This window comes from Coccidioides immitis (genome assembly GCF_000149335.2).
Source record: "Coccidioides immitis RS genomic scaffold supercont3.3, whole genome shotgun sequence".
Taxonomy (NCBI): Eukaryota; Fungi; Ascomycota; class Eurotiomycetes; order Onygenales; family Onygenaceae; genus Coccidioides; species Coccidioides immitis.
The window spans coordinates 3,221,264-3,239,375 of record NW_004504308.1 but is presented as its reverse complement, the minus strand read 5'-3'; the positions used below and the strand labels follow the sequence as shown (position 1 = coordinate 3,239,375).

The window sequence follows — 18,112 nt, the reverse complement described above, 5'->3', positions numbered from 1 at the left end:
TCATCTCTGGTAGATGTCCAGGGCCGATGACGTTGGGAGCATATACTCATGTTGGCCGTCGAAATGTGTACCACTATGAACCGGCTGATCAACAAGAGGAGGATGTGCAGCTTGGGAAATCAGTGTATTGTGGGAGTATATCTGGTTGGCATCCCAATTCTGCGAGGGCGGTGGTTTTCCGTCCGGTTTAGGTTTTCGAAACCTAGGACGACGATTCGAAACTCGAGCGGCACCCATAAAATTATCCGGAGGGCCCGAAACTGCTGATGGTCGTTTCCAGACGAGTATACCAGGTTCTGAATCCAGATCTTCGGTATCGCAGGGCGCAATTTCACCGAAACATGGGTAAATAGTGGTGCTTTGATCGTGTATTGACGACTGCCCGCCATGAGATGGAATATAAGCAGAATTTGCAACTTGGTAGTATGCATCATCAGAGAAAGTGGGTTGAGATTGTTCAGGAGAGGCATAACTCCTTGAATTCGGTGTTAGAAGGGAAGGGGATGTTCGGTGGGGGGCTGTGCCGTGGTGTTGCTGCATATGTGGTGAAACTCCAGCTGCATAATGAGCAGATGGATTAAAAGGTTGAGACGGCGCCGCTGGATTGACCATTCCACTGCCGATACTGGAGTTCCCGATTGAACAGGGAACCGAGAATGCATGTCCAAATGCATCTCCCGAGGGGTCGTAGGAAAACGGAGGGTGGGGCATTGGGTGAAGGGTGCTGGTGCTCCCGCTCATTGCGATACTGTTCGACGGGATCGAAAAAGTCCCTTGCATTTCATCGCTTTGCAAAACCACTGGGTTTCCCAACTGATAATTCTGGCTGGGTCTTTGGGGATATGTCCAGCCTTCGTTGTTTTCCTGACCCGTGGACCCATGCATCTCGCGATTCAAACATGGTGTTAACTTTCCGACGACCTCCTGAGACTGTTCCACCTTCACAACCTTCGACTCGGTCGCTTTGTTCGAGGTCTTCTTTCGTTTTTGTCGAGATGGCTTTTTCACACCCCATTTCTTTAATCGACTGCGAAGTTGCGTCTCACTGGAACGGGTCAAATTGAGAAACTGGCAAATGCTTGTGAATGTTCTCAGCAGGAATGGGCTTACGTTGGGTCAAAACTCTCGCTGCGAATCTTCTTCATGACTTGTTTCAGTGGCCATTCCTCAACTTCATACAAATTTGATATTTCGTCTTTCTTGCTGTCCCACACATCTGACGGAATTGTCTTTTTCATCTTGTTCCTGTGGAGCCGTGAAGTGTGACATTAGCCAGCCTGACACGAGTCGGTGTATCGGTCAGCGCTGATTTGGCGACGTCGAAGCCGTGATACGTCGCAAAAGTCGCTCGACTTTGAATTAATTTTTTCGAAAGTCCGTGCCGCCGAACCGTCAGGATGGAATTTGCAAAAGATCCAAGGCCAGAGTTGACGACTTTGGCCTCTGCAACGCGCAGGTCAGAGCTTTAACAAGGGCTAGGCCGTGCTTATCAAAGACTCGCAGTTTTCCTAGCCTCAAGCATAAGCAGTTAGTATTTACAGGGATAATGAAGAACCGCCACAAGCACCGGGTATTCCTGGTGAAGACGGAGCAGTTATGGATTTGATTTTCTCTTGTGCAATGCTTCCTATTCGCCATTTGACCCTAAACGACATGCACTATTATTTTCAGCCAATCCCAGGGACATGCAAGTCCCCTTCACAACCATCCCCGGATGACAGGACTCCTCTGCGCCGCTACAGATCCAATGACGACTCCTTCATGAGAGAAAGTCCCTGTGAATGATGGATATTCGTGGATGAGCGGCTCTCGCATCAGTATCGCTCAGGGAGCAGCGTATGCTCTCCGGAAGCACGGTCTGTTGAACAGCGAATCAAGTTGCATTATTTCTGAAGGTTCAGCTAGTTGCCTTTGGGAAGGAGATTGAACCTGCCTTCTAAGGTATGGGGCGGGAATATGTTGATTATCTCCATTCGGCGTTTTGTTAATCATTGTCTTTAGTTAAAGTAGCCATTATCACTGCATCAGCCAAGCAACACACATGACCAGGTAACACTCGCTAAGTTCACAAATTCAGATCCCTGTTTGCCAACCGCACCCTTAGCTCAGGGAGCGACATTGGATTTTGGGGGCAAATTGGTCCCTTCAAAGGCCGGGGATCCCCCTTCGTCACGCTGCTAAGCTTGATGATACGTCAGAAACTCTGGTAGCCCCAATAATAGTGTAGAAATGTGGTCCCAACGGATTGGTATGGCCCTTGTAGTTGCAGGACGCTTGACTCTTTTGATTAGTGAAGGTCACAAGAAATGCCCAATCTCCACGGGGTGCCGCTCGCGCGCATCTCCGCTTCCCGTATCCAAGGGAAAGGAAAAGGATATGAACCGTGAAGAACTTTGAAATATGGAGCTAGCCATCACAGTAAGCGGCCACTTCATGGGAAAACACGTTTGCGTTGATGGGGATGACTTAAACGTCTTTTCGTTTTGCTCGAGATGCGCACGCCATCCAAAGAGCACATGAACAATCATCACGGACCCCTCCAGTCTATCTCCGCCAGAAGACATATGTAGTCCATTATGTTGGCGTGCCTTTTGATACTCTATACAGATTACGCATTCCAAATCCCTAATAATTTGACTAGTCAACCAAAAGCAATCCCCGACAGAATATCTCGTCATTGGTAAAATGGTGGAAAGCTCCTGAAATATTCGAAGAATCTAGGAATATTGGACCCTGACTCAATTGTTTCACATTTTCTTCCGTACGAAGCACACAATGCATTCACCACATGGCAGGATATAACCTTGAGCGCTCTAGTCCTCTCTCCGAGCATCAATCGCTGGCCTGTGCTCTCTGGAGCAGACGTTACAGCTTTAACAGTCTAGCCGGCATTCTAGACCTACCGAATTTTCTCTACCTGAACGGCCAAATGATAGTGAGGATTGTTTAAGACTTTTTTATACAGGGGCTTTCCATGGATAATTTATTTTTTCAAACATGACAACTCTCAGTACACCGGCTCTGCTGAAGAGAGGTAACCTGCATACATGTGGCACGCACGCCTACGCGCTAGAGTTTATAGAAAATGACTTTAATATCGGTCGGGCGGTGAAAGAGATGTCACCGGCGAGATAAAATGGTTGCTGGACGAAACAGCAGGGCTGTCTTGTTGGTAGCACATTTGTGTACAGTACTTTTGCGTCGCATGCTCAACAGGATTTCTAGGAAGCAGAAGGTCAGCATAATTCAGAGGATGATTGTCGGTTGGAGACCGATCATTAATCTATTCATTGGTTGAAGCTTCTTGTTATGTTGATCGAAGAGCGAAATATCTGTCTCTTGAGCGCCCTGAGCAGGATTCGGATCGCTGCCGCAGTAGTATGATCATGAGGTGTGCCCTGGCGACGGCCTCCCGTGTTTGCAAGTTATTGGGGGCCATGGCGATCAACAAGATTTTGGTCTGGGGTATCCCACAGCGATCCTTGACTTGGAGTGGTGCGTCTTCGTGGGTAAACTCCTCATGGCGGCGGAGGTGGCCTGCTCCTACCGCTACTGATGGCATGGCCCCTCCTCTTGCCAGCCCCTACTACTCCGTAGAGTATGGGGAGATTATGTGGTCCAGGCCGCCGCTTACGCGCCATGAACCCGAATTGATTCGCAATGGCGATTCCACGGGTGAGTCTGGAGTCTGATTCTACACCCAAGATGTCGGAACGGATCAGCGCCAGGAGAACCGACTAAATTAGGATGGCTGGAGATCTTGCGTTTGAGGATTTGCCAGCTTCTTACTCCGTACGGAGTACGGAGTTCTCTGTACGGAGTACAAGGATAAGTTTCTAATTCCTCCGAACGCAGTTGGATCTAATGAGCTAACGCACCAATCCCGGCATTGCAGGAGTTGGAACTGATAACTCTTTCGGAGGATTAACGGCAAGCGAAGGAACTCGAACAACACGGGCGGGATCACAGCGTCACGCCTAGCTCAGATAGAAATGAAACGGGAGCATAATCCGAGACGGAGCGCGAGCATGGGATATGCAAGATAATATGTAAGCGATGACAAACATCATTGCCGTTCAACTTTCTTGAACCGAGGGGTCAAAGGGGACATTTGGGGTTTCTCACTCCTCTTGAAGGCGCGAGGCGACCCAAGCCATTGGAATAGCTGCATATGACGGGTCACATTCCCTGGGATTCCAACGTGCCTCTTCGCTCGGCAGCAGCGCCATCGAGCACGATGGTGAAAAGGCGTCGCGGATGAGATCGATGGGTCCCTCCCGCATGGCCAATCATATCTCCGATTTCTTGCCAGCCGGTTCTGCAAAGTATTTACGGAGTGCTCCGTACCCCGTGCATATTAAAATTGGCTTGCTTTGGCGGGCGTTCGACGTTGGTTCGGCGCAGAAGCGGGAATTCTTCACCTTATTAAGCTGGGGAGCCAATTGTTTTTAAACACTAAAGATAATTATTACTCTGATGAGATTTCCTTCGCCAAAAGGCTAGAGTTCATTAGTCACTAACAATACGGAGTACAGGCAACATGTATATTTGCAAGTCTCCAAAACATCAACGTTCAATGAAGCGAGTCAAAAAAAAAAAAAAAAGAAAAAAAGAAACAAAAACCCATACACCGTTCATGCCAAGTCCCCATGTCCCTATAATAATTGAAAAGCATGCTAAAACAAGACCACCATTACAAAGCGTGATTTTGGGATAAAGTAAAATAGGAGTTGGGAAGCGCAAGAAGAGGAAATAAGGTTCGCTCTCGGCAGTCGTTATATAATAAGTGGCCAAAGCGCCGGGTCCGCTGTGTCTTCAACGCAAACCCCGGAAGCTTCGCGGACCCTGGGTCCTAACCCAAGTAAGGAGTAGATCTTCCCTTTTCACCGCCCGTTTCTCTGAGATGGGACAGGAAGAGGCACAGAATTATAGGTGAGGCTAGGCTATCGGTGCCGTTTTACGCGATGTTCCTTGCCTCTCTTTGACTTCTTTCTGCTCTTGTCCGGCGGCAGGACTAGCGGCTCGTCCTTAACGTTCCATTCCATAAAGCGGATCAGATAGTCGTCAATGTGGCCAACTGTTTCGTCAGCCACACCATCCGTAGCCGCGACAGACGAAGGCATAGGCACAAATGGAGTACCCGGGCCCTCACTCTGCGGGGCCGTTGTCGTTTCATCTTCGACGATCTCACTCGGTCTGGGCGTCCCTGCTTGGCTTTGACCGGTCTGACCAGGGGTTTGCGGAAGACTACTTTCAGCGAAATCAACGTCATCAACGTGCTCCAATTCCTTTTCAGCTGTTTTTGCAGCGTCAAGGTCTTCTTTATCTTCTGCTTCCTCAAACACCTTTGGTACATTGCGGACTTTGGTGTCGAGAACCCTATCCATCGCCGCACTTGCTTCGTCCTGTCCGTCTAGAATGTCCTCACCAATCACATCACGAACATCAAATTTCTGAAAATAGTCTGTGGTGAATTCTCCTTCTTGGATGACGACGTCATCAAGCATTCTCTTCTGATTGGCTTTGCGTAGAATATTTGATTCGATCGTGTATTCTGAGACGAAGCGATAGATGTGGACATCGCGGGTCTGACCAATTCGGTGGCATCTGTCTTGACATTGCTTGTCCATAGCAGGATTCCAGTCCAAGTCGTAAAAGATGACCGTGTCTGCTCCCGTGAGATTTATTCCCAATCCACCAGACCGGCTGGACAGAATGAAAACTAAGATCCGTGGGTCGTTATTGAACCGTTCTGTTAACATTTGCCGCTGTTCAATCTTGGTGGCGCCGTCCAAACGTAAATAACGATGGCCATGTACATTGAGAAATTGTTCAAGAATGTCGAGCATCTTTGTCATCTGAGTAAATATCAAAGCACGGTGGCCACCAGCTTGAAGTTGCCTGAGAAGCTTATCTAGTTGTTGAAGTTTGCCACAATCATACTGCAATAGTCGTTTGTCGGGGAATGCGATGGACAAACGCATCTGTGCTTCATGGAAGGGGTCATATGAAGGAACACGCTGTGAAAATGAGAAGTAGCGAGACTTGACTGGGGTCAAAGCAGCCGCAGTTACATCCGGGGATACAACAGCGGGAGTGATGCAGGCGAATTTCTGCACAAGAGGTTCCACGACACGAGACCTCTCTGCCAGCGAGAGTATCATGGACTCGAGTACAGAAGATTGCCGTGAGAGCCAATCGATGAGCAGCCGTCGTTGTGGTCGTCGCTGAGCTGTGGGCTTGGGATTCATATCTATTGTAAGGAAATTAATCAAGCTTTCTCCGTAGACAGGGCGTCGGCCATGACGTTTTGATTCGAAGTATAAACATCGTTCGAGTTCTCCCATTCTTTGCTTGCGAGATGCATTTTCCATTGAATCCAAGACTGATTGTATCGAAGACCCATTAAAATCCATTGACCAGTTAGTGCGATTGTATTGGCGCTCACGCAACATCCTGAGCGGATTGTACGCCATGATTCTCGTCGCATCATCCACTAGTCCTTTAGACGTATCTTCTCTTGAAATTGGCACCAAATTGAGGAAATCCAGATCAAGTTTGTCTAGTGGATCTTCGTACAAAAGTCGACGGCGTACTAAAAGATTTTTGATCTCGAAATCCGCTATCGTGGAACTGGTCATGGCAAACGATGTCGTAATTGGGCGGGTTTCAAAGAGGTCAGGGTGATTGCACACTTTCCTGAGCTGCATTAGACAATTGATGATGGATAGGTAATTCCCCGACGCTAAAGTTTCCTTTGTTTGAGCCCTGGACATGAAACCATCGTAAAGATACCGCTGGCGTTTGGACAGCCGACATGTAACAACATGCTCGTATTTCGCAGGCATTTGTTTCTCCACGTCAACTTTCAATCGACGGAGAATGTAAGGTCGTAGTACGGTATGCAGTTTGCTGACCACTTTCTTGGCCTCTTCATCCATGGTGTCTCGTCCGTGCTCAAGAATCTGCTCGACGGGTCGACGAAACCATTCGGAGAAATTCCGCAAATCGGCGAACCCTTCTACGCCACTCTCGCTATCATCACTCGGCATGAGAAAGAAGAGGAGCGACCAAAGTTCTGTCAAATTGTTTTGAAGTGGAGTACCAGTCAAGAGGAGCCTAGCTCTTGTCTTGAATGTGAGAAGAGTTTGCCAACGCTGAGACCGAAAATTTTTGATGTTGTGAGCCTCATCAAGAACCATGTAATGCCAGTTACGTCGTTTGAAGGTCTGTTGATCTTGCAGAACCAATTGGTATGAGGTAATGCAAACGTGCCAGCGATCATCGTCCATCCAACCCTTGCGCTTCTGCCTTCTCTCTTCTTGTGTCCCGTAGTAGGTAAGGATTTTGAATCCAGGACACCATTTCTTAAACTCCATTTCCCAATTCAACATCACACTCGTCGGGACAACAACGAGATGTGGGCCCCAAACTTCATGTTCAACGGCGAGATGAGCTAACAATGCAATGGTTTGAATGGTTTTTCCCAGGCCCATTTCATCAGCAAGGATGCCATTGATTTTGCTTATGTAGAGCCCAGCAAGCCAATCCAAGCCAAAATGTTGATATTCACGTAAGGTTCCACGTAATAAATGAGGTATTGGCGTTTTTATGGCTGAGGTGTTTGGTGACTCAGGCGGGCCTTCAACTGCATCTTGAGGATCTACTTCCATTTCATGAGGGGTTTCTGGTTGATCGGGTAGCGGATTTTGCTCGACCTGGTCATTGTCGCTAAAATCCCCATCATCGCGTCGGAGCGAGGTTGGCGACGCAGGTGTACACTGATCGGTTATGATGCCAATATTCTGGTAGTCATCAGAGGGTTCGCCACCGTCCGTGGAAGATACGTGATGTGTCGCTGGCGTGACTATCGATTCATCACGGGCTGCTTTCTCTTGGGACAGAGTGTCAACGTTGCACTTGACATCTGCCGGTTGAACGATGGTTGACGGTGTGGGAGGATGAGCCGGAATGGACGTTACGAAATGGCTGGCCTCACTGCCTTCTTGGGGTCCAATAGGGACGAGATGAACTTCATCCGTGTCCTCTTCTCCTTCATCCTCTCTTGAGTCTTTGTCTTCATCGTCAACGGCGTCGCTATCGTTAAACGTATTGCCCTCATTTATGCCGCCGCTAGCAGTCAGATCTTTCGCAGAGAAGAACCCTAACAGTCCAGGTTCCGACCCAGAGTCATCTTCTGATACATTATCCTCTTCCTCATCGTCCCCATGATCACTGTCGTCTGTGTCGTCCATGTCTATAGATTCGTCGCTGTCATCAAGCAGTAATGGATCCACTTCATCCAGAGTTCCATCAAACTGCATATCCAAGTCATTGAAGCGAGGTTCCACAGCGTTTTCATCACTAGCCTCGGAAGGTCCTGGCTCAACAGAAGTCACGCGCTCGTCCTTTTGCCCTATTTCGTCTTCAAATGCGACGTTCGTTGCCGCCAGGTGGGCGTATTTTGCCCGAAGAGCTTCATGGGAAAGGTGTGCATCATCATCCGTACTGGCTCCTTCGCTATCGCTATCAGAGCCGTTTGATGACATATTGTCCTCATCTTCAGACTCGTCCGAAGATTCTTCTTCGTTCAGGTCCTCCGAATCGCTGCTCTGATCCATTTCGCTCATTCCGCTATTGTCGCCCTTGTCGCCAACTCGCATTTCCCAAAGCATTGTGGATTGCTTGAGTGCCTTATTTAATGCAAGCTGTTCTTTCAGCTTTTGTTCCTCTTCCCACTGAGCAAGCCTTACTTTCTCCACCTCCGCGCGTGCCTGGTCAAACTGTCGTTGCAGGTCCTTTATCAGGACTCGGCGCTTCTGACGCATTTCTTCTTGTTGCTCTTTGAGGATATCCTCCGGGCGTTTGTTACGTTTCTTCCAGGCATCTGCGCACCAATGAGCAAACAGTTTTGCCAAATGTCGATGATGTCTGCGTTCTTTGTCAAGGAGCTTCTTGAAGTACAAGGCATGGGAAACAAAATGGTCATGGTGTGAATATTGCTGTGGTGGTTCCTCTTCTGGATCTTCAAGATAGATAGAACATTTATCCTTGCTAAGTAAACCACCAGGATCAGCCTCCTTCCAAATTTTACCCCACAATTGATACTCTTGAAGCGCTGAACTAGGTGTAGAGGCATGGTGCTCGTCTTCTGTATTGGCTTCATTCTTTACCCATTCTCGAAACGAAGAGTACTTTTTTGGGGGAACCAAATGGTAAGGATTCTGAGGCACTAAGGAAGGCATCTTGACTTTGAACCGTATCCTCGGAGCTTTCTTCGGAGCGCTCCCTGCCAGGTTGTAGCCATCCTCACCTCCCACATTTTGCGAGTTCTGTCCAGACCGCAAATCCGGTGGAGCAGCCATATTGTCATCTTGGTGCGAGCAGGTATCGTTATGACCATTCGTGGTAGCCCTGGCGATTTTGTTAGCTGTCCGAAGACGTGTTTCAAAATTCTTGTTGGAATCCCATCGAGTTGGTGGTTGCTTGGCTTGTGTAGTCTTCACACCCAAGGCTCGCGAGGCATCCTTTCGGCTGGAAACACCATCGAGCCCGCCCACAGAGGTATTTCTTCCGGGCCCTCGTTTCCCATTCAGATCTGGTCTGGATGGAGTCGACAGGGTAGAAGTTGATTCATGCCATCCGGCGTGTTTGCTTTTTAATTTTGTAGCGTACTCTTTTTGAACGGAACGCGTGTGTCGCTTATGTGAATGGGGTTGAAGGTCAAGCGGAATGGCATTGGTTCTAGTGGATCTGCGTCTGCCGCCATCGAAGAAGGACGTTGGGCCATCAATACCAGCCTTCTTCCAAGGCGGCGAAGGGGGTCTCGGGGTTGATCGCGAGGATGAATCTGCGAGTTTCCGTCTTTTGGATGGCGGGCCTTGAAGTTGGTCACCCGAGACATCCCCGTCTACGTCTAATTTCACGTCAGCTGTAGACATGTAAGTAAAATAATCGCACCACACATAGGCTGTGTACACCTGCCTCGAGCTTCGGGAGTCGCGTTGCTGTTGCTGTTTTCTAACACGCCTTGATGGGTCCCGTTTTGCATGTCTTGACTCTAGGACTCGGATGGGGCAAAAAACGGAGGCAACCCCAACTTTGTCAACGAAAACACGTCGTAACCGCGTAATTTGACCATCAATAGAAAGAGCTCAGCAAGTCAAACATGTGTGTGAATTCTGGCATAGTTATCGGCAAATCTGCGTCACTGGCTGGGAGAAAACCTGTCGACTTGATGAGTTGTGTGAGATTTCATTTTCTTTCCAGCTGTCCGCAATTTCCCGCCAATCATGCTTATGTAATATCACGTGGCAGCTGCCTGTCTGCCGGGAAGGGCGACGAGTCGAACTGGGAGGCGAACATCCAGGCGACTGGCCATCCGTATACCTGTTTTCCCACCCAGCGCTCTCAACCTTGCTGAGGTGGCTCCATTGTAAGTAGGAGGCCCAATTAGACTGATGCAGCTGTGCTAACTCCTCTACCTGCTGATCAGATGCTGTCCAGACGGATTTTGACGGCAAAATTGCCGGTGCAGGCTTGTGCCAGACTACCTTCGGTTGCCCGCCCTGCCTTCACGCAAGTTCGATATGCCTCCCAGGCTGAGATTGAAGATCCCGGAATGGTTGGTTCTAAATGGTCAATTTTCTGTCGTATTCTCCGAACTGACGTCTTCTGTCCTCCAGAATGGGGGTTATCCCAATCCTCCTGCTCAGAGACGCCAATTCCGCGATCCTTACGGCGGTTGGTGGGATCCACAGGATAGAAGGAACTTCGGAGAGCCGGTTCACGAAGATAACGATATCCTTGGCACATTCACTACCGAGTCATATACCCATTTCAAAGCTCCAAAGGCATTCTTCTTGATGGGCTGCGCTATCACCACTGTTTTCGCTTTCAGCGGCCTTGTCAGCCTTTTCTACCCTGACAAGCCCAGCGTTCCCCGTACGTTTGAGGACGGCCTTGAGAAGGAGTTAGGGGGTGCAAATGCAGTTAGGGTAGGTTCGATTGGGAATGGACAGCTTGTGCTTTGAGATGCTGACATGATACTAGGCCCGAAAACCTGGCGAAGACTCATGGTAGAGTTGTCTTAACTTGATCTTGTACAGAGAGCTGGTAGTTTCTTGATTGCGGCGTCAATTCATCTTGATAAAAATCTCTTCCTGAATATGACGCAAAATTCCTCTGATCTCACTGTTCATCCGGACCAGATACATCAGATCAAATCTGCCCATTTTGTAGCCTTACGAATTCGCAAGGGCCCCCAGTGCCATATTATTTATACTTATACCCCGTAATTACATTATCCAGAGTTGGTGGTCTGCTTTCCAGAGTCCTTCGCTCACTGGAGAGGTTACTGTCGCTAACTAAGACTTGGCGCGCGGCTGGCCTACGTCAGACATACTCGTGTGATTCTATCCAAAACAATCCAAACACAGGGGCCATAGATCCGGAGTCTTCTGTAAGCATCCCTTTCAAATTTCATCTTTGAGCTCCTCAACCTGCTTCCATGACCCTTAAACTGGAATGGTTGATCAAAGGTCTTATTTGTTGATGGCCTTTTTGTCGAGATTGTGGATTATAAGTCGGTAGTTGACGGCGAACCCTCCATCCAGACTGCTCATTTCATTGCACTTTGTTTCATCATTTATTTAGCGGACTCGTCAAGCCACCGACATTACTTATACCCGACGTTGAAGCTTTCGTTCCGGAGAGCTTTAGCTCGCTGAATTTTCACCTTACCGACATCACCTACAGGAATGACTGGTGTTGCTCGTTGACCTTCCTCGCAGTTGTCTCACCTCGACGCCGCACACTCGTACCGTTATTTCATATCGTGGAAGGGCATTTTCGAACAAAGGACTGATGTCGACTTCATCTACAAATTCCTATCGCATATCGCGACGACTGAACAGCCATACGAGTCAGGATTTACGCTCTCATTCACGCAATATATCCGTGGCCAGACGACGACCGATCAGCCACAATGACGCTTATACCTATGCTCTCCGCGTCGCGTTCCTTTCATACCTCCTACAACCACGGTTGCGCAGGCCGCAAAGCCTCCCTCCCAAGCCAAACCCAAACAGATCGTCAACTACATTTCATGATCTTATGAAGGATTTTAGTCTTGTTAGAGACTCAAAGAGCACGCGATTTCCGCACGGTTTCATTGCAGAGTTGGAAAAGCGCTTGACCGGTGTTCTGATTGGGCGTGAGCGAAGAAAAGAATATCAGGATGCGCTGGTGAAGCGGACTTTTGCAGTGTTTCTTAATGCCCTGAAGGAGCAAAGCTTTAAGAAACGGATGGAGAAAGATAGGAGGGTGGAAGACCTTGTGCTTATATTCTTCTCAAATGCTACGAAAGAGCTTTCAAAGGGGAAAGCCCCCGAAGATATAAGCTGGAAGCTAATGGTTGATCGCCATGTTGCGCTTTTTGTCAGGCTTATTACTCTCATACTGAAGGATCACGATTGGCTGCGAGAAAAGCCCGAACTGGCTGCTAGATTGGCCACTCTCGAGACCAAGCTGCTGGCTCATGACCAAGACTTGGCTCAGGCGTCTCAGCCGGACAGGGTTGGCACGCCTACCGAGCCCGTTCCTTTGAGTTACGATGTCAAAGATATGCACTTGGTTCAAGTAGTGGCAAAGATATTTGGCCTCAGAGAATCACAAGTACAATCCGATATCAACAAGAATAAGGATTCTTGGACCGCCAAAGAGGCATTACAGGATCTCAAGAAGTATCAGACGCACCTCAATCTACATACCGGAAAGACCCTCTCGAGGACCGATTTCGAACATGAAGAAGCTTATGAATCTTGGAAGAAGGCCGAGGCTCCACATTTATCCCAAATGGTGTTGGCAATTGTTCAATCCAACATAGAACTTGCAAAAAGCACTCCAGTAGCAGGATTACCACAGTTCAACGATCCGCAGAGCGAAACGACACCCACTTCGGATGCTTATTCTTTAAGTCAACCCGTGGACATATCTGCTTTATCTATATCCGATGCTGCGGAAGAGCCGCAGCTTGACACGGGAGACCTCTATACCTTTATTCCGCCGGATCCAAGGTCGTATTATCGGTTCATCTTGACTCAAGCAATCACCCATGACTTGAATGACCGGCTACTGGAGCCATCTGAAGCCACTTCCGAAATTCCGTCGATGAAACTACTTTCAAAACAATCCACTGAGCTCCTCAATGAATTAGCGCTGAGATGGCGCATACCTACCTTTTCACGTGCGGCCTTGTTCTTGGAGGTGTTCGGATCTAAATTTGTGGACCAGGAGGTTGACCTCGATACCCTAGATTCGGCTTTTATATTCGTCAAAGAGCCTCCTCCCGAAAAAAACAAGCGGGCCAGCTTCGTCGCACCTGTGTTTTACGATAGAAACAAATGGACGCGGGCCGATATTTGTACCATGCAGCGGATACTAGCATCACTTCACAATGCTTTACTTCGGCAACTGTATGAAACACTCATGCATTGTTATGACAACAAAATTCCACCTCTTGGCCCAGTTCTCTATGTACTTGAAAACCATGTAGAATCGGATCCCAATTTCTTGTCCAGTCCGGAAGATCAGGAGCAATTCCAGAAGTATGCGCACGACGGCTTGGTGGAAAAAGCAAAGGAGGTCTACCAAGAGAATCTCAACAAGGAAGTTCCGCCTGAGCAGGAGGCGTGGGAATTCTACCATGTAGTACAGCTTAGTAAAGCAATTATGAAGCTCTGTCAGCGGATTCAAAAGAGATATAAGAAGAATCCAGAAATTATGGGGTAAGTAACGAAGTCTACTATCGTTGGCCTGGACTAATTTGAATAGTGTCAACCCTTTGACAGCGCTTGTTAACTGTGTTCTTCCTATGTTTGCCGAAGACGCACATGATATGGTCCGGAGGATCATCCAGCAAGCTAAAAACAACGATGTAGAAATTGAGGTGCAGGAAGGATTTGATCTATATAAGGAGCTATCAGATATGCGGCGTGTTTACGCAGAAGTTCTTCCCGGGTGAGTCTAATGAGTCTATCCCTCCTACGCAATTTTTTTTCTTTTTTTTTTTTTTTTTTTTTTTTTGGGATGAAGGGTATTGAAGGCTGACCTTAATTCTAGAGATCCATTCCCTATGCCCATCGAAGAGCTGCTGGCTGACTTTGTCTGGCGCTGGGTCCAGCTAACCGATGAAAAGATGGTTGGATGGGTAGAACAAGCCATTAAACAGGATAACTTCATGGTTCGAACGGAATTGCCGGAGGATATACCCACAGAGGAACAGCGACACAGTGTGTCAGTGGTTGATATTTTCAGGTCGTTCAACCAGGTAGTCAACCAAATAGTCGAGCTGAATTGGGATGATGATGTTGGGTACGCAAAGTTTATGACTTCTGTGTCGAAGTCCATCGGAAATGCGCTTTCGAGATATTGCGAGATCCTCGAACAATCCTTCATCAAAGAAATGGACCGACCCACACCTGAACAAGAAGCAGCTGCAAGGCAAACAAAGCAAGAAAAATGGATGCAAATGGCGAAGGAAGCGTGGAGCAGTAAGGAGAAAGTGGAGCCATTCCACTTTTTCCGAGAGGTAAATATGTTAAATATCTGATTGTGGTCCAAGTGCTAATTGTCCTGTGTTAGTCGTTTGTGAAACTTAATAATATCGAATATGCATTGCAGCAACTCGACAAGTTAGAGAAAGATATCAACGTTGACGCCTGCGCAGAGGTTCTCTCAAAGAATGCTCCTCCGCTGTCCAAAAAGCAGCGTAAGGCCACGAACTACGTCTTCACAGTCAAGATTGTTGAGGCAGAGGATTTGAAAGGATGCGATATGGACGGTTTGAGTGACCCATATGTGGTGCTGACCGATGAATACCAGAAACGCATCTACAAGACCCGCATAATCTATGATAACCTTAACCCGAGATGGGATGACAGTGTTGACATCATGACGAGAACACCTCTCAACATCATTGCCACACTTTGGGATTGGGATGCCGTCGGAGACCACGACTATGTCGGACGTACCTCTTTGAAATTGGATCCAGCTCATTTTAGCGATTTCGCACCCAAGGAATATTGGCTTGATCTTGATACCCAAGGCCGCTTGTTACTCCGGGTTAGCATGGAAGGAGAGCGGGATGACATTCAGTTCTATTTCGGTAAAACATTCCGGACGTTGAAACGGACAGAAAGAGAGATGACTCGCAAAACCACCGAAAAGGTACGTTAAATGAATGGACCATCGAGTGCAGATTCCATGTTTACACCTTTCTTTTCTAGCTCTCTGCGTATATCAACCACTGCCTGTCGCGCCGCGCGTTGAAGGCCCTACTATCAAGGGGGATTAGCATGTCTACTGTCTCTAGTTACTTTAACAGAAATCGAGCTCCAACAAGCCAAGCTCCAACACCAGTCGAAATTGAGGGAGCGCTACATCCATTATTCACATACTTCGATGATAACTTTGCCATCATGAATTTAACCCTCACTGCAGACGCAATGAGAAAAGTGATGGCACGACTGTGGAAGGAAGTGCTAGTTACCGTAGAAGGCCTTCTCGTCCCTCCACTATCCGATAAACCTTCAAACCAACGACCTCTCACTCAACAAGAAGTGGACATCGTCTCACGGTGGCTCACTCTACTTCTCAGTTTCTTCAACGCCGTTGATGAAGAAACTGGCGAAGCAAACGGTGTGCCGATGGACATCCTCAAGTCCCCGAAATATCATGAAATTCAAACTCTCTTCTTTTTCTACTTCGAACCAACGGAGCATTTAATCCGGACTTCCGAACGCATGGCCAACGCCACCGCAGCTCGCCAGCAAGCCAATCGGAACAGGCTTTCTGTGACTTCAGCATCGTTCAGCCCCCTTGCCGGCATTCCGTCTAGCCGGCGCGGAAAGAGTATAATGTATAAACGGAATTTAGGGACCATGAAAAAGGCTAAGGAGGAAAAGTGGCGAGAAGCCCAAGCCGAGCCCAATGATGATATGATTCTGAGAATCCTGCGGATGAGGCCCGAGGCAGCGGGATATCTACGAGACCGAAGTCGGCAAAAGGAAAGACTTGCGACGGCCGCAGCGGCAGATTTGATTGTTAAACAGAGCCTGATGGCAAGCGGTGGGGGACGGATGAGCGGGATCCTGCCGAGAGGATGAAGTACTCGAAATCATTGCTGGGCGGCTAGTTCAAGTTTTATCTATTAAAAGACACTGGTTTGTCGTTTGGAACGTCATCGAATGATGGTCAACGTCTGGGTAGCAGGTAGCATGAACGTTACGCAAAAGGCTTCTCGGAACAATTTCACTGGTTTTCCTTATATCCTTATGAATCGAGTCGTCATTTTTGTTGCCTTTTCTTGCGCTTTTAAGGGCAATGTCTTTATGATATCCAAGGTGCAGTGTGTTAAGCTAGTGATAAGAGTTTTCTATCGCCAATTAATGGTTACGACACTAATGATACTAAAATTTGCGTAATGTGGTCGCTCGCGGCTCTACTGCTGCTTTGTATGTATACGGACCTAGCAGTACATAATTGTATATACATTCATTCGGTTCCTGCCACGTAGAATTTCCCGTCGATGTGAGCAGGTAGTCCAGTCATGCTTAGTTTATGCCAGTGCAATGCACTCGATCTCGACAGGGACTTTCGCTGGGAGCTCGCGCACAGCGACACAGCTGCGAGCAGGTTTGTGCGCGAAGTACTTCTCAAACACACCATTCATCTCTTTGAAATCGCCCATGTCGACGAGGAAGACCTGTCCGCAATCGACCAGAAATCAGTCAGCCATAAGTTTAGGAGCCCAGATCAAACTCGAACTCTCAGCGGCAGGCAGGAATATTGTTGCTGCGAGTAAAAGGGCGTGCATATCTGTTTGGTGTACGCACATTAACCTTGACGACCTTGTCGAGTGATGATCCCGCAGCGGCCAGAACGGCAGCGACGTTCTTGCAGCACTGCTCAGTCTGCTCGGCGATGGTGCCGCCAACATGCTTGGCGCTGCTATCGAAAGGAATTTGGCCGGAGACGAAGATCTGGCCATTGGCTTTGATGGCTTGAGACTGGATCAAGCGTTCAGGTTAGGAGTTTGTCTCATATCTGCGAAAAGAGACGGGAATATCAAGAATCGACGTACATAAGGGCCAGCGGCTATAGTAGAGGTGGCAATGTTAGCCAATTGAATCCAGGTGGGGCGTACACATCAAAAGGTTTAGGTGATAGGAACGCAGCAGCACTTACGGGGACAAGCCTCCGTGGTAAACACCTTGCTCATCTCGGCCATTGTTCGTCTGGATTGCGGATCAATTGAGCTATGGAAAGTGCGAGGGACTGTCTGATGGCGAAGAGGAGTGGTCAAGAGTAATCTCTGGGATAGACGTTGAGGAGCAAGGACCCTTTTAAACATATCACCCTGACAGATTGACCGGCGGAGGACTGGGCAGATTAATAATGGCAGTGACCGGATGGTAATGCATCTACGGAGTATGAGGGGTAAACTTCGCGCGGGTGGTCCAATTCAGTGAGGGGCACAGGATTATATAATGCGGCTATCTCGTACACTATTCCTGGATAGGTTTGGTATACGGAGTACAGGTACAGTTCAGCCGCGGAGATGACTAATTTCCTTCGTTAGCCGCCCGTCGGGAACCTTAAGATCGTTACGGAAAAAGGTGTGCTTTTGCTGGCAATCCTTGGAATCTTGGTGATCAAATGCAATATTGGCTAACTATTATTGATATGAAAGCCCCCCTCCTGCTCAAAAGACATCTCACCCCAATACTCCATTTTGGGTGCTGCAGAGAGAATTCCAAAATATTTAGATTGGCAGCTGTTGTCATCTGTTGTTATCTTCTCCGAAGGGAAAGGCGAAGAAAATCGCGGACCCGTGGAAAGCCTCAATTTGCTAGTGAGCTCATTAGAGTTTTGATTTCCTCAGATTGGAACTTCCTACACTCCTCGCGGAAGTTGCATGGTCTTCCGGATTCTCAAAAAACGCTCTTTCTGTTCCTTGCGGCTCCCCAATCTTCTGTCGCATCTTCATGCTTTAATCGCATCTGTGTTACGAGCTAGCTGAGAGTTAGCAGCTAGGCCACCGGAACTCTAC

General features: G+C 48.1%; 6 protein-coding genes across 6 annotated transcripts; 3 read left to right on the top strand and 3 right to left on the bottom strand.

Annotated features, from left to right (window-relative positions):
* CIMG_07732 (uncharacterized protein) lies at window positions 1-1,238 on the bottom strand (the record flags this gene model as incomplete). Its single annotated transcript, XM_001240568.2, has 2 exons — window positions 1-1,045; window positions 1,111-1,238. The coding sequence occupies 2 exons, from the start codon at window positions 1,236-1,238 to the stop codon at window positions 1-3; spliced, it is 1,173 nt and encodes a 390-aa protein (XP_001240569.2).
* A 2,148-nt stretch (window positions 1,239-3,386) lies between these two features.
* CIMG_07733 (uncharacterized protein) lies at window positions 3,387-3,746 on the top strand (the record flags this gene model as incomplete). The annotated part of the gene is made up of 2 exons (XM_001240569.2): window positions 3,387-3,675; window positions 3,706-3,746. 2 exons carry the CDS (start codon window positions 3,387-3,389, stop codon window positions 3,744-3,746), a joined length of 330 nt encoding a protein of 109 aa, XP_001240570.2.
* A 1,197-nt stretch (window positions 3,747-4,943) lies between these two features.
* On the bottom strand, window positions 4,944-10,234 carry CIMG_07734 (helicase swr1; the record flags this gene model as incomplete). Its single annotated transcript, XM_001240570.2, has 2 exons — window positions 9,985-10,234; window positions 4,944-9,931 (listed from the first exon to the last, which is right to left on the bottom strand). The coding sequence occupies exons 1-2, from the start codon at window positions 10,049-10,051 to the stop codon at window positions 4,944-4,946; spliced, it is 5,055 nt and encodes a 1,684-aa protein (XP_001240571.2). The 5' UTR covers window positions 10,052-10,234.
* A 141-nt stretch (window positions 10,235-10,375) lies between these two features.
* CIMG_07735 (NADH:ubiquinone oxidoreductase subunit) lies at window positions 10,376-11,189 on the top strand. The gene is made up of 4 exons (XM_001240571.2): window positions 10,376-10,435; window positions 10,496-10,624; window positions 10,686-10,997; window positions 11,053-11,189. The coding sequence occupies exons 2-4, from the start codon at window positions 10,496-10,498 to the stop codon at window positions 11,080-11,082; spliced, it is 471 nt and encodes a 156-aa protein (XP_001240572.2). The 5' UTR covers window positions 10,376-10,435; the 3' UTR covers window positions 11,083-11,189.
* A 253-nt stretch (window positions 11,190-11,442) lies between these two features.
* Window positions 11,443-16,467, top strand: CIMG_07736 (C2 domain-containing protein). The gene is made up of 5 exons (XM_001240572.2): window positions 11,443-13,787; window positions 13,834-14,019; window positions 14,095-14,590; window positions 14,644-15,228; window positions 15,288-16,467. Exons 1-5 carry the CDS (start codon window positions 11,866-11,868, stop codon window positions 16,164-16,166), a joined length of 4,068 nt encoding a protein of 1,355 aa, XP_001240573.2. The 5' UTR covers window positions 11,443-11,865; the 3' UTR covers window positions 16,167-16,467.
* Window positions 16,345-17,474, bottom strand: CIMG_07737 (endoribonuclease L-PSP). Its single transcript, XM_001240573.2, has 4 exons — window positions 17,248-17,474; window positions 17,144-17,157; window positions 16,896-17,069; window positions 16,345-16,765 (listed from the first exon to the last, which is right to left on the bottom strand). The coding sequence occupies exons 1-4, from the start codon at window positions 17,411-17,413 to the stop codon at window positions 16,619-16,621; spliced, it is 501 nt and encodes a 166-aa protein (XP_001240574.2). The 5' UTR covers window positions 17,414-17,474; the 3' UTR covers window positions 16,345-16,618.
* Window positions 17,475-18,112: the final 638 nt, after the last annotated feature.